The sequence below is a fragment of the Diadema antillarum genome, unplaced genomic scaffold (assembly GCF_040938485.1).
Source record: "Diadema antillarum isolate AM-2024a unplaced genomic scaffold, OU_Dant_1.0 scf00000101, whole genome shotgun sequence".
Lineage (NCBI taxonomy): Eukaryota > Metazoa > Echinodermata > Echinoidea > Diadematoida > Diadematidae > Diadema > Diadema antillarum.
The window spans coordinates 44,947-60,204 of record NW_027270990.1 but is presented as its reverse complement, the minus strand read 5'-3'; the positions used below and the strand labels follow the sequence as shown (position 1 = coordinate 60,204).

Sequence of the window (15,258 nt, the reverse complement as noted above, 5' to 3'; positions counted from 1 at the left end):
CCACTCAGAGAATACCACACATTGCAAGGTGTTCATTTAGTCATTCCAAATTCATGAACATCAAAGTCAGTTTTAAGTGTATAACTTTTTTTTTTTTCAATCCATGAAATAACCTGTTGAGGACAGGCTGATTTTGCTATAACACGCATATCCCAGACACCTGCCTGAGTATAGTCAGGACTAGTCTTCAATGGGCTATGGTATCATTATTGCAAAGATACTCTCAGCATTTCACATAGGATGACTGATTTCTTTTCTCTTTGTGAATCTTTCTTTAAAAAAAAAAAAACTGTTTCTGATTGATACAGTGTACATCTTTGTAATTGTTCCATCATGCTGATATGATCTAACTGTGACCATCAGGTGACCTTTCAAATTCATATGAGCTTGGCTGACAAATTGGCACATCTTTCACACCATGCAATCAATGACACTGAAGGAGAGATCAAAATGTTTTCATAGACAGTTTGCTCTTGGCAAAAGCTTTTAAGGTGGGTTCCCAGTTTTACTTGATCTGGAGAGGGGAACCTTTGAGGAGGAAGAGAAGAGCTTGAGGAGGAAACCATGGAAATTATGGTTTCTTTGAACAAATCTTGATGCAGCCTGTCTTCCTCAACCTGCCATCAGAGAACTTATTTATTATATTATCTATCTTCACCAGCCCCCCCCCCCCCCATCCCTATTTCATGGAGGGGAGATTTGACAACATAACCTCCCAAAACTGGTCAGAGGGATGTTAGACCATGGCTTGAAGAGAGCAACATCACTTTTTTTCACATACACACACAGACAAAAAAAAAAAAAAAAAAAATCAGTGCCAGAGATATGACTTAATACTATACTAATTTAGTCTTACTTCCTCTCTGAATTTTTTGGCAGAATTTCATGGCAGAGTTGATGTTTTAGGGGTACCCCTCATGTAGAAAGAGAGAATTAGAAGCTCATTAAGTGAGATTTTGAGCCCAGATGGTGTTCTGTCAAGGGGAAAGTTTGTTCATTGGCAGTTAATTGGGTTGCCAAGGCAACAGGAAGGAGGGTGATTGGATGTATATTGATAACAGCTTGAACATTCTGCTGTAGATGTATACAGAGGTGGCAAAGGTTGTGTTTTATCTTTCTTTCTGTCTCTGAAAATTGATCAACAGCAAATTTGTTGTTCTAAAAAGGGTTATAGATATATTTTTCAGTCTTTGACAGCATTGTCAGTTGGAATTTAGAGCCACTCTTGTCTGACTCCCTTGCGAGCATTGTTCAGCACTTATCCTCTACAGGCCTCCTCCGAAGAAAAAAGCAGCAACATTGTTCTTCTGCCAGGCTTCCTTTCAAATGTCATCAATCAACTCAGTAGCAACAGTGGAGAACACACCCAGAATGTTACTGTCTGTTGTGAGATCCCTTGCCATTTGTCTGTGTCTTGGATGTTCTGAAATATGTCACCATAGCGACAGACAGACTGCTTGAGATGGCATTAGGGAATTATCACACTTATAGTTGATAGGTCTGTTTATGGGGGGGGGGGAGGACTTGTAGAGTACAGGGCAAAACTACTTTCATTTCTTTTGCCATATGTGAACGAGATGCTCATGTATGTGTTAGGAATTCTTTTCCACTTCTAGTAACATTTCTGTATCACTTTGTACTCTGCATGCACCCGGAGCTTTCAAGCTTGTTATTCATGCTGCTGCATCTCTGTAAAATTAAAGTCCCTTCCAACTTTGTGACCTAAATTTTGATATTTTCATCTTCTAAGCTTTGATAATTGATTTTTTTTTTTTTTTTTGGGGGGGGGGGGGTCTTGTCAAGTCAGTGCATGCCTCATGATAGTATCTAATAGTCTATACAGACATTGGTGGTGAAATTGTGTGAAATTTAGGAAAATGAATGAAGACAGATATTCTACCCATATCATTATCACTAAGAACTGATGATTCCAGCCGTTCTAAATGCTGAATGTTTTTTGAAGCTCCATTTCATGTTTGGTAATTGCAAAATGTGGTTCTTTTCCTGTCATCTACAGTAGTGCCTACGAGGAAGGTCCCACGACGTCGGTGAGGACGAAAAGTGAGCTTGAATCAGAACTGAGGAGGATTACCCACCAATTAAACATGGTAAGTTGAGCACCTGGTCCAGGACCACCACAGCATCTTCATGCTGGTCTAAAGTGACCATCACACTGATGGAGACTTGGCATTTCATAACTGGTCAAAAATAAGTGTCATATGGGTTGAAACTGGGTCTAGGGCAGTTACCCCCGGGGCAATTACCCCGAACCCTTCCCCTTCCCCTAACCCTAATCTTGATCCTAATTCTGAACCTAATCCTAACCCTAACCCAAACTCAATATCCAAAACCTAACCCTAATCCTAATCTTTGCTCTAACCTTATCACTATCTGATGCAGTTGAAACTACATATCATTCTGGGTCTGGAATCAACCAACCATCACACTGGTTTAAGGAACTGTCACTTCACCCAAAGAAACCATCATTGTGGATCTAAAGTAACCATCCCACTGAGTCAAAAGGAACTGTTACTCAGTTAAAGTAACCATCACTCTGGGATCTATAGGAACTGTTAGTCCATCAAAGGAACCAGCATATTTGGTCTAAAATAACCATCACACTAGGTCTATAGGAACTGTTAATAAATAGTTCATCGAAAGAACCATCATACTGGGTCTAAAGTAAACGTCACACTGGGTGTAAAGGAACCAACACATGGGTCTAAAGCAGCTATCACTCTAGTCTGAAGGCGACAGCCCACTGGTTCTAAAATAACCACTACCCCTTCTAACTTTTATCATTGGTCTGAGGTACACACCACACTGGTCTGACTTAATCTCACACTGTTCAATGTATTCATTGCATTGTAGATGTAAATGTCACTCTGGTCTGAAGTAATTATCATGCTGTTCTACGATAATCATTGCTGTGGTATCTCAAAGTAGTCAGAAGGATAAGGAAGAAGTTTTAGTCAAATTTTACCTGCAAAGTTTGTTGTTATGTCATTGTGCACTTCTTGATCATCCTTCAGAGATGACTTTCACCTTTCCACCATGCCTGATGATTACTTCTTATACCGGTACTCGGCATGGCTTCAAGAAAATCTTCTTCCAACCTCCATGTCTTCTGTTCTGTTTATCTCTCCTTTATATCTAGAATTTGCCGTAACACGAACACGTAAGGGAGATCTACTTCTAGCAAGTACACCCTTTTGTTTTCTCATCACATTTTGGTTTCTTCTTTTGGGGGGTGCTCACTCAGATTAACCCCATATATCTTAATTCCACAAATGAAATGTGGTCTGATATCAATGACTGACAGTAACTGGTGCTGTCGTCTGCAGTTCCCTCCAAATTTGGACCAGCCAGGAGAAGTGTATTTAGGGATAATCCCTTGCGGCTTCAGTGCACCTGTATATCACTGTTTGACGCACCACCCAAAATCAAAAGCCGTGCTGGCTTCTGGGAAGCTTTAAGGAAGTGGAAATTACGTGTGGAAGACCAGACTTTTTTTTTTTCCTTTTTGCTCCGTTGTACAGGAAGAAGGTGATAACAAATTTTGATTACATGGTAGATTGAGATAGACCAGCAGCACAACAGGAATAAAGCTAGGAAAAAATTCTAACTTTTGAAAAAAGAATGTTGTCTGTTTGCAGCTCAAAAAAAGCAAAACGTTTTTTTTTTTTCTATGGCTTTGCAAGACTCTGCAATCAAATTGCTTTGCACAAGAAATTTTGTAGATGTAAACAGTGCCTGGAAAAAAAAAAAATGATTTGAATGGGAATGTCATCTGTTCGATGCGAGGAATTTGCTCCTTCCTGTGCTTCTGAATAATCTTGCAGACACAAAGTTTCCGAAACTTTGCACATCTCTGACTCCAAATGGTTTTTCACATAGACATTAACTTGTAGTCATAAACAGTCCTCGGAAAAGAATTAAAAAGAAATGCATTCTTAGAAGAATGTTATCTGTTTCTCATGCTGTGCTTATTCCTTCCTGCCCGTCTAATTCACTGTCCAGATGAAAGTTTTCCAACACTTACATGTAGCAAGGCTCTTAATCAAATTGTTTTTCATGAAGACAGCTCATAGTTGTAAACAATGCCAGGATGCAATTGTGTTAATGCTGAAATTCATGCTTCCTATTCCTCTCTTGTCATCCAATGAGTTCATGTACTAAAAAAACATTTAACATTTGCTCTACAGCATGTAAGAGAAGGTTGCGATGTCCATGTATTTCCATGCAATTGAAGAATAACAATAATAAAACAAAATGCATGGTAATGCCACCTTTTTTGTACTCAGCCATTTTTAAAATATTTTTTCATTTTTGTTTTTGATTTTCTAACAGACTTACTATTCTTTCCACCTGTGGAGTTAATACTTTCACACTTCAAGCATGTTCTCTTCAAACGTTGATCATGAGCTATGTAACAAAACAGTTGATTTAATGGGACAATGTGACGAATTTCCTTGAGCTATTTCAGTGCAACTCAGAACTCTCCAACTAAACAGTAAGGCCATCATTCCTTGAAGAATGCAGCACACTGGCAAACTTTTTCATTCTCTCTCCATCCTTGGGAGTTTGTTTGTTTGTTTTTTTCTTTTTTTAAAGGAAGTTATGTTTGCCAATACATCAACATGTAGTTTTGCCTTCACACAAAGTGAGCATGAGATTGGGTGTGGGTGTTAAATGATCCCACAAAGCAAACGGTGGATTCTGGAGAGATTTTTTTCTAACATGTGCGAGACGAACGCGAAGAACACATGCGGACAAAACTCCCAACTTTATTCTTCCTCTGCTACGAGCCCTCTTAACTCCCCAGTGTGGCTCTAAGGAGTCTTCTGTGACTCTGATGACTCAGAGAGGGGTCTAAAAGTCATTTCACCATGTCTGTCTCCAATCGACAGAGAGATTTCACATATGCACCATAGTTGACTGTCCAATAAAAAATTTGAAGTAACTAACAAATTAAAAGTACAGTGTATGTTTACATAGTTTCAAACGAGACACATTATGGGAGCTGGGTGCATTTGAATGTTTCTACAGATGAATGGCGCTAAATAAATGCTGTTTCATCATCTTCATAATTTCAGCTTCAGAAAAAAAAAAAAATGAGGTGTCCACAGAAAAGCCGAATTTGTATAATGTAAACAACTCATAGGATCAATGCAAAAACCTGCAAAAAGAAAATGCAAAAAGAAGATACAAAATAATTCAAAGCAGGACAGACATTACAAAACAGACAGGACACACACACACAATTACTAAAGCACAAGATCATGGCATAAAACCCTTAACCCAGATGTTGAGAAACAGGTATACAGGCAGATATTAGAGAAAAAATGAATTTAAGTGGAAAGACTTGAACTGGAAGCCATGAGTAGTGATGATAGTGCCTAGGTTCCCATGTCGTAAAATAATGGAAGATTGGTCCTTTACTGGCATATCATTCCTTCATGTCTGTTTAGACTGTAAAGATGATAGGTGCAAGCCATTTTATCGGTGGAAGTAAGTGTGTTATTGATTATGAAGTGTTGATATGTGTCCAGCATTGGGTAGCAGTGATCTTATCATCAACAGAGGGTAAGAAAAAAGTATTTCTGTCTTATCTGGTTATGATTCAGAGGACGTGGGGTACTCGTTGATTGTGATTGGGCAAAGCTCATCCATCACAGACACTTTTTGTTTCAATTTAACACCACAGATCCTCCACTGTCATAGAGATTGCAGATGGGTCATTTACTGCTTGACTCAGTTATTGTCATTTCTGTGTACGACAGATTGTTTTAGTACAGAATGATTTGCCTTCTGGCAAGAGTCAAAACTCATACTCTCAAATGCAGCAAGTACTAAGACATCCATTGCATGCAGTGCTTCAAGTTGTTTTTTTTTTCTTTTCTTTTTCATTTTAGCTTTGACGGAAATAAAGCATGCCTGCTTCTAATTCATGTTTGTATATTTCTGTTGTGTTTGGCAGACTAAATTCTTCTAACAAAATAATAAATGAAAAGAAAGAGATCTATATGCAGTACTTTGTTGTTCGATTCACAAAGATGGGAGGCATTGGACAACCAGTACACTAAATTTCATGGGGGGGGGGGGGGGGGGGGGGAGGGGTGGTGGAAGAACACAATGTCTTTGAACGTAAGGTCAACAGGTGCAGTAAAGAGAGAGAGAGAAGAAATAGCAGCGGTTGGTCAAAGACCTGCCAACGTAGGAAACTTTGTTAACCTGGAATAGCACACGCAATTAAGACTTGATTCGTAGGAGCTGACAAACGATGCGTCTCATCTCTCGCCAGTGCCAAGCCCCGTGAGGTTACTCTTTTTTTTCGGTCTCGTTTCTCGCGAGGGTGTCGAGTGATTGGGGATGGGTCAGGCGTAGGTGTCGTTGAGGAGGAATTAATCCACTTAGGTGGAGGCACCCACCGGGGGTGAATAAAGAAGGAGAAGGTTGTAGAGATTTCTTCCTGCTTTTAATATTAAGTCACTCTCGCTCTCTCTGCATGTGTGGGATTACTGAAATTGCATTGGGGAAGGGGGAGGGGGGCAAAGAGAATTGATAGGCTGTAATGTCGAAGGTTCTGTGGATATATTACAAACTACATACAAGGTACTGTTGTGCCTCCTTCATCTGTATAAGATTAAAACTGTAAAATCAAATAATATCCATATTTCCTGCGCATCAAATTTTCATAGCACAAGTTAATGCAATGCAAATGCTTCATTTCAATGTTGCCCAATATGTCTGTTGATTACAAATAAGTGGTACAGCTATAGTGAACTCAAGTTCATTTATAGTGAACTCAAGTTCAGCTATAGTGAACTCAAGTTCAGCTATAGTGAACTCAAGTTCAGCTGTAGTGAACTCAAGTTCATCTCAGCATTGTTCAGAATGTTCATTTCAAGCCAAAGAATTATGCATACGCTAAGCTTGCAGTGAGTAAAGGAGTAATGCATTTTAAAAATTTCATTTCAACACTGTTGTGCATTTCCTCTTTCTTAAATAAGTAGAATTCTTCAACCATTTTGTGAAAGTTGTAAGTTTCCCTTACCTACAGTGTATTCACTTCCATTGTGTAGTACATTAAAGGTGCATAGTCCCGGTAGTGTAGAGGGCGCTGTTGATGATACTGCGATCACCGTTAGCATTGATACGAAGATTACCGAAGTTGAGCTGTCATCAAGAGTAAAGTGCGTAGGTGTTGCTAAATAACGTTGCCTTCGTTGTCTTCTCTGCGCATCACACAGTCTGTAGTAATGCCAGGGTGCGTGCATCTGCTGTGCTTGTTATTATGACATCACAAAAGAAGTTTGCTGAAGCTGTCATCCCCCTCAGCCGAACTGTGATCGGACTACTGACTACAGTGAATCGGACTTCTTTGGACTTGGGGAAATGGGCCACAGCGTAAGCGCTAAAGAGTCGATAACGTAGGTCTCTATAGGAAACTTGCGCCGTGCGCCCGCATACGCATTTGACTAAAACACCGGGACCATGCACCTCTGAGCATATGCTGATAATGGTCACTATTTTCCAGCATGGGCGTCTGCTTGTGCAGTCAGTATAGTGCTCTCTCTTAGCACTTTGTGTGCTACATTAGCATGACCAACTCAGTCGACAGCTTGCCAACTTTACAAAGTTTGCTCAGGCGCACAAACCGATCTTGAAATGAATCGCAGTATGCCAATAGTACATTAATAAAAGCATCACAGCCATAGCTTTGTCATAAACTTTTCATTACAACAAAGCTTGCAATATCCTTTACAACTTTGCTCTAATGCATTTCTAGCATAAATCCTTCTTTAAAAATTAACATGGGATTTGAAAACAAACTGTTTCCCTAAGCCACTCCTGCATTGTGTTCTAGGAATTACGTGGCACACAGGGTGTTACACTGTAGGATGCAAAGAGTTAGTTGAAATGGCTTAAAGTAAAGGATTTGAATCATGTTGAATTTCTGATCCCAATTTGAAGCTGACTTACACCAGACATGCAAGAAGTCTTAGTCGTGACAGAATTTGTGATTTGTGTTTTAAAGTTCCATGTACCTGTAGACTGTGTGTACATGTTGCCAGTTTGAATGAATATAGCTATAACAAGATTATTTACACAAATGGGTTGAAAACAAATGCGAGAAAAAACTGTTGTTGCATGCATGACATCACTATGAAAAGGGATTGGGGACGTATCATGGTTTTCTGCATAATTCCGTACCAAAGTGGACACCCCACACACACCCAATACCAGCCGTCTGTCATAGGGAGGAAATCTGTAATGTTCCCTGGGGATGGGGTGGCTGTTTGGGCAAGCAAACAAGAGATTCCTTGATTCATGAACTTTAGAAGAACCGTGAAAATTAATGTCTTCTTCCTGTGTTTTCCCATGTCTCAGGGTGTGTATTTGTGTCTGTGTGTGTGTGTGTGTGTGTGTTTGTGTGTGTGTGCCCGTCTGTGTGCGTGTGCCCGCGTGTTTGTGTGTCACATAGCCCTCCAAGTGCCCTCTTGGGTTTGATGTCACAGCAGTTGGTTCCCAGGGTATCTTTTGGGGGTTGCTTGCTGTCACCACAAGCCATGGCGGGAGTGTCATTGGGGGTTGTTAATTGAAAAGACTTTGGACGGTGGGGGGGGGGGGGGGGGCAATGTTCTAGAGTTTCTCTGCTATGTTTGTTAAAACCAAACAATAAAATCTAGTATAAGTTTCTTTTTTTCTGTTCAAAGGAATTTCTGGCCTTTTGGCGACGATTCCGATATCAAATCAACTACTGTACAGGGGCTTTAATCGAGGATATTCTCATAAAGGCTGTCTTTAAATTCAGATAGATATTCTAACCATATCAAATTTAGACTGGACTTAAGGAAGTAGGCCCTATATCAGAAGCCTATACAGAACTGGACATGTAAAATGAATTTGTGGAAATAATGTAATTGTATATCCTTGCGGAAGAAGGAAATGTGGAGTAGGTATGACAGACAATTTTGGTGACTGGTAATGCCAAGAGACCTTGAGGACACATTTGATTTATTTTGGTAAGCGTTTCTAGGGGACATTCCAAGGTGGTTTGTAGCAAGAGTGCCAAGGTGATGTACATGTAATTGTGCCATCCAACTACAGTATGACCTCCAGGGTTTCCCCTCAAGGATTATTAACCATGGATATTAGACCGGCCCTTTCTTGTTTAGACTATACCCCAAGTCTATTTTTATGTTGTAAATGCAGAGATCAGCCATGTCACTGAATGACAAATAACTCTTACTCATTGTGAAACTTCTCAAGAAAATTTGGAAATTTCTGAGGCCTCCATCAAGATAAGGAGAGTAATATGCCATCATTTAAGTTTATGGGGTTTTTTTTCTACAAACTAGAATCAAGGTGTAAATATGTTTATGCTGTTAGAAAAATGCCACAAATATATCGAAATTAGATCATACTTAAGAAATGAGCTGTGAGCACAACATTTCTCAACCTTTGCACCGAAGGCTTTCTTTTTTTTTTGGGGGGGGGATGGGGGTCTGGTAAAATGTTATGATTTAAATTATATATCTAGTACTATCCTATCCAATGTAGAATTTAAAATGTGTCTGTTAAGTTAGCTGTGTAGAATGCTCATTTTTCTACAGTGCAGGTAATAGACTTCTGAACAATCCCTGTAGCAAATGTCTAAAATCAAAGCACAAGATGACATTTTTCTATTCAAATCATCATTATTTCCTTGAATAAGGAAACATTTGCCATTCCAAAGCCAAAGATCAGTAAAGCAGATGTCAGCAGTCATATACTTCTAAGTTTGCTTGTTTAGTTGGTTTTGTTTAGTTTTGCTTTGTTTTGTTTTTTTCTGGCTGTTTTCATGTTCCAATACAGAGCAGCCACCTCCCCCCCCCTTAAAAAAAAAGCCTTTAGATCAGTTTCTTGCCATTCCACCCAAAACTTGCAGTAAAGAACTGTAAGATATTTTACTATTTTCAGCAGTAGTCAGCTGCATGCATCACTAAGACTCAAAAGTTTCTGTGACTAATTTAAGCATTGAGTAATGCTGAGCTCATGTAATGAAATGTGTGACTTTGTTGCCCAAAATTAGAAGTGATTACTCTTTCTTAGGGGTTTCAACAACTCTAGACGTTGTGTACCTCATGAATCACACAAGAAGACTCCTCCAAGAATGACCTTGTAATTGTAGAGAGACTAAAAGAGCACAGATATTCAATTCTGTAGTAAGTGTCGATAATGTATTTCTGGGAGAATGCCTGGAACCTGGTCAAATTTGACTTCCCGTCCGATAATCATGATGCCTCTTTAGTGGGACAGTTTCCTCACGTCTTCCTCCTCCGCCATATTTATCAGTTCTCAGGGGGGCATCAGGGGATGAATTAAAATCTTGTGCAGCCAAGATTGGTGGAAGTTTCCAAAGAGTCAAAAGGGCTCGTGGAAGCCCTCAAGGTCTTATGGCTGAGTTCTAAAGCGAGCACATATCCTTTGATGTGACAGTGTGATGACAAGAACACCATGACTTCACGGTTTTGATATTTCTTTTTAAAGGTCTTTATTTTTTGTGATGCCCAGACAAAAAGACATGGGCGGTGTCCATCAGTTTTTTTTTTTATGGCCCCACAGTTACATCCTGAATGGACATCCTTTGTGTGGCAAGGTTATGACGACTCATGTGTGCGCACATATTTACGTCTCTTGTCTCCGACGAATTTGTCTCCGACGAATTTGTCTCCAACGAATTTGTCTATTCACGCTAATCTTTGAATAGTGTTGAAATGGCGTGGATGTGTATAAGTTCACTTCTCCACAAATGCTTCAAAAACTTTTCATCTTTTAAAAAATGCTGAATGTAATGTGATTCTATCCTGCAGTGGAGTGGAAAAGAAAATTTTACCTACATTGTTCAGCACAGCATGGGCAGACAGTTTTTTTCTTTCCTTTCCACTTGCGAGTTTGGTTTTCTCCAGACTCAAAACAGGGAAGATAGATGATAAAACAACAAATCAGTTTTGTTCACTTACACCACCCCCCCCCTCCAAAAAAATAAAAAATAATAATTATAGTGATAATAATGATTGCAAATGTAGATCCACATTCATGCATGGATTAAATGTCTATACAACATGCAGGGATAGAATCAGTACATAGGTGATGTAGATGTTATGCTGTCATGTCTAATCTGGCCAATAACTTTATTGTGAAATGGATAGAAATAGGGGAATATGAATTGAGATTTAGATAACGAGCACTGCATGAGAAAACTGTAAATTTTCCTAGGAATCACGAACATTTGTTCGGACTACTGTAAAAGTGGATATTTTCGTGTGACTAATTTTTCGCGCTTGGCCGGGTCGGAAGAGTTTCGCGTGTTTTTATTTCCGCGGAATCAAGACATCACGCACAGGCACATATGGCAAGCAAAAATATTCGCGTGCTTTTATTTTCGCGCTAGTTTCTGGTTGCGCGAAATGCGCGAAAATTTGAACACCGCGAAAATGTCCACTTTTACAGTATGTGCATGGGCCATTGTCTGCTGTCTTCTGCAAATTGTGCACATGCATCACCAGAAAAACCACTCACGCTTGAAAATGTTTGTGAAGGCTCTCGGCTAGGAGAAAAGAAACTCGGTGTTGCCGGGTAACAGAGGGATTGACAGGTGATGTTTAGTCGCCGGTATGTTTGGAACGGGAAGGGGGGAGGGTGAGGGGGATAGGTTGGATAGGAGGGGGGACACAGTGTTGACAGTGAGTCATGATTCCTGAATGCCTAGAAGACAGGCCACCAAGGTCGTTGGATAGAGAGTGTCACAAGTTCAAGATATTGTATGAAGGGGATATTTCAAAACTGCTCTGTGTATTAAAGCTTCCAGTAGCTGTTTTTGCATTTTTTTTTCTCTTCCGTGTTTTTTGTTCTTCTTGTCTTTTTCTTTTTCTCTGTGTTGTGCTGGTTGCAATCTTTCAAGTGTATGATAAAATGAAGAAACTGTATATTTCACCATTGAATCATGGCGTATTGATTATATGCATTTTATGCAGTGTGATATCATACCACAAAGCCAGCAGCTCAGTGTAATCATGTCCATCATGATAGGCTTCATACATTGTATATTGGATGATTGCCATGACTCTTTGGCCATTATCTTGCTGGATTCATTCAAAAAATGAAAACATGAAATGACACCTTCAAAGGAAAAGGCATGAGTCTCAAATCAATCATCTGCCAACGTATAAAGATGACATTGCTGTATACATTTGTATTTATGTGTGAGGTAATTCTAAGTAATTTCATAGATAAGACATAAAATGTAATTTTGCTCACTTTTTACTCACAGGATTGATTCTGTGTGTTTTGTTTTTCACCAAAATATGAAGGTTTTCTTTGTCTTTGATAGAGAGGTGGCTATTTTTTGTGGCCATCAAATAAAGTAATTTCAGAAGATTTTAATTTCATGAGCTTTGTAATTCTCACGACATAAATTTCATACCGGTATGTACTTAGAAAAGAAAATGCAAGCACTGCTGCGATGTAGACATATGACTTGCTTATGTAGAATAAACACTTTTAGAGAATACACAGCAGGCCCCATAAGCGTTGCTGCTATTTTTAGCCGATCTAAGGTCTACCATATTCCGGAGGCAAGTGATCATTCCCAGAAGTGTTAGAGTTATAAGCTGGGAGGAAGCTGGGCCAGGATATGGGTTTTCGACTTCAGGGTTATCACACAAGGGTGGCGTGATTTTTCGCGACATGCGGACTTCCCACTTGCACCTTTCTGACCGACTCTCCCCTTCCACTTTCATTAAGATAAGGGCCAGGTTTCAGTCAACGTGATTTGAAAAGTTAAGTGATCAACGTGTAGTAATTTTCCCAGATAATAACGACTGCGGTATGACTTGTGACCATTGCCCACCCACCCCCCCCCCACCCCCCTTCAGACTTCTTCCCATTTGGCAATCTCAAAGTTTGTTTGCCATATGAAAAAACAAAATGGTTTTGATCTGTCTTAAGTCTGTAGATTTTTTCATCTATCTTTCTCTCCTCCCCCTTTCCTTCTATCAACAAAACAAACAAATCTAAGCATATCTTACATCTGACCTGGTTCTTATCTCTCCCTTCTTTTTGGGTTTTTTTTTTCTTCTTTTTGCAGGAACGGAAGCAAAAGGAGGACATGCAGTCCAAGATAGACCAGCTCCAGGTGGAGCGGATGCGTCTCAGAGAGGAGCAGACTAGTCAGGCTCATGAGCTGCGGAAGATCAAGGACTGGCTCTACCAGGGAGAAGTGGGCCAGTGATGCCCTCATGACCACCTTCCCTTATCCCCTCCTTTTTTTTTTCTCTCTTATATTGTCCTCTTTCTTGGTGGGGGTGGGGGGAGGGACGATGACAAGGGATGGAGTTGAGATGGACGAATAGATATTTTCTGTGTGTGTCTGTGTCTTTGTCTGGGTTGGGAGAGAGGGGGTTGGGAGAGTGTAGGAGTGCAGCATAGGTTGGATGTTAGGGGTGGGGATTTTGATGGCTATAGCAGTCATGGCTAGGGTGCGTGGTAAGAAGGAGATATGGCAGGGGATAGGGGATGTAGGGGACTCAATCACACATATTGGTGTTCAGTTTTTATTATCTCAACTGAGTGATTTAGAAATGATCTGAGATTGGAGAATAGCATACATAGACACAGGTCCTCTGTAATACATTGGGTACAAAAAAAACAACAACCATGAACTATATTTCTGGTATATTTTGCCATGGAAACATCACCACTGAAAAGCATTGAATTGAGAATGAAAATTTTGATGTCTTGTCCCTGCATTAAGTAAAATTAGTGTGTATTTGCCTCCGTTTAAACAAGTATGTCTCTATAACTCTGTTAGGATATACAAAGAGACATATATGAGCACAACTGTAGAATGTATGGCAACCCCTCACAGAACCCCTTTACTCAGCCAAAGATGAATGCAGGGAGAGTCTTAAGAGATAAGATATTCAGAACTGATCAAACGGCAATGAACTCATTTCAGCTCAGATCGTGTCTCGGCCATGACATACAGCCTGGCTTACTCGGCTTAATACAAGACAAAATATTAGTCACTCTTGTCGCCATTGACGGATATGTGAATAGAAGTTGAGTCTGTAGTCTCGACAGATTACCCAATCAGCTGTTATGAGTCAAAGACTTTGCCGAAAATGAATGTGATTGATGGAATTTGATTCGATTTGATTTTATATAGAGGCTTGTGTGTATCGTCATTGTCATGCATGGTTCAAAGAACACAATGTTCATGTGGTTTAAAGGAGGACAGTTCCTTGTGTATTGAATTAATTAAGATGATAGTTATCAGAGAATACTTTGACAACTCTGGCTGTCCAGTATATTTATGCTGTTGAATACTCTTGCTGGTTTGTCACTGATTGTAGAAAGTGCATGATACATTTGAGGTTGTGTTCATTTATCATCCTGAATTATGTTGTTATGTGCTACCAACACAAAGGGCATATCAATGTGATACTAGTAGTAGACATTTTGCACAAACATTTTGAACAAACTAAGTACACAAACTGTGACTAAGTGTCTGTTTTACTAAGTCTTGTAGATCAAGGACATTGTAGCTCCGGACAAAAATGCTACGTGGGATGAAGGTTTTTATGCTGCACTTCCAGAAAATGGGCTTAAGCCTTGGATTATCTTCTTATTGGGACAGATTTGTGATCCAGATATTGTTGCCAAGTTTAGACCAAGGACGTTTGTTGTTGTTGTTTTTTTTTTTCTACTGGTCCGTCCTCGTGCTGGTCATTGTTGCTGATCTGCACTGTGACGGGGCTAAAAGAGATTTTAAGTGGAAGAAAATAAAACCTTGCGACAAATTGCTGTCTTGTAGACTTAACTTTGAACAAATCCATACTTACAACATTGACCAAAGAGTCTAGGCCCAAAGCTAAAAGCTTAATCTTTGTCCATAGGCAATGATGTATGACTCATGTGAATATTTACTGAAGCACAGCACAATTGTACTTCCTTGATACAAGTTAATGAAGAGGTTTTCACGCTCCTTTGGGCCTACCACTCCTAGAGTAATGGCTTGTTTTTGAATGTTTATTGTTAGCACGCTTACACTTGTCACACAAGATGCACAAATGTGGTTCCTTGTCGTAGGAATGTTGTCGGCATTTAATCAAATGCTTTGAACTGAAATTATGAGGCAATGTGTAAATGTAGATAGTGAACTAATATCTCCTTTAGAATTCTGTGCTATTCCTAGTAGAAATTTGTTTA

General features: G+C 39.7%; 1 protein-coding gene across 6 annotated transcripts in view; it reads left to right on the top strand.

Moving 5' to 3' along the window:
* Nucleotides 1-15,258, top strand: part of LOC139718893 (uncharacterized) — a 129,784-nt gene extending 114,526 nt beyond the window's left edge. For 5 of the 6 annotated variants that reach the window (XM_071630338.1, XM_071630337.1, XM_071630342.1 and 2 more), the window contains 2 exons: nucleotides 2,018-2,108; nucleotides 13,136-15,258. In XM_071630338.1, the coding sequence (XP_071486439.1) occupies nucleotides 2,018-2,108; nucleotides 13,136-13,279 (235 nt within the window). In that variant the 3' untranslated portion in view covers nucleotides 13,280-15,258. Of the gene's footprint in view, nucleotides 1-2,017; nucleotides 2,109-3,157; nucleotides 3,179-13,135 lie in introns of all 6 variants that reach the window. The other variant, XM_071630341.1, reaches the window with a different exon arrangement.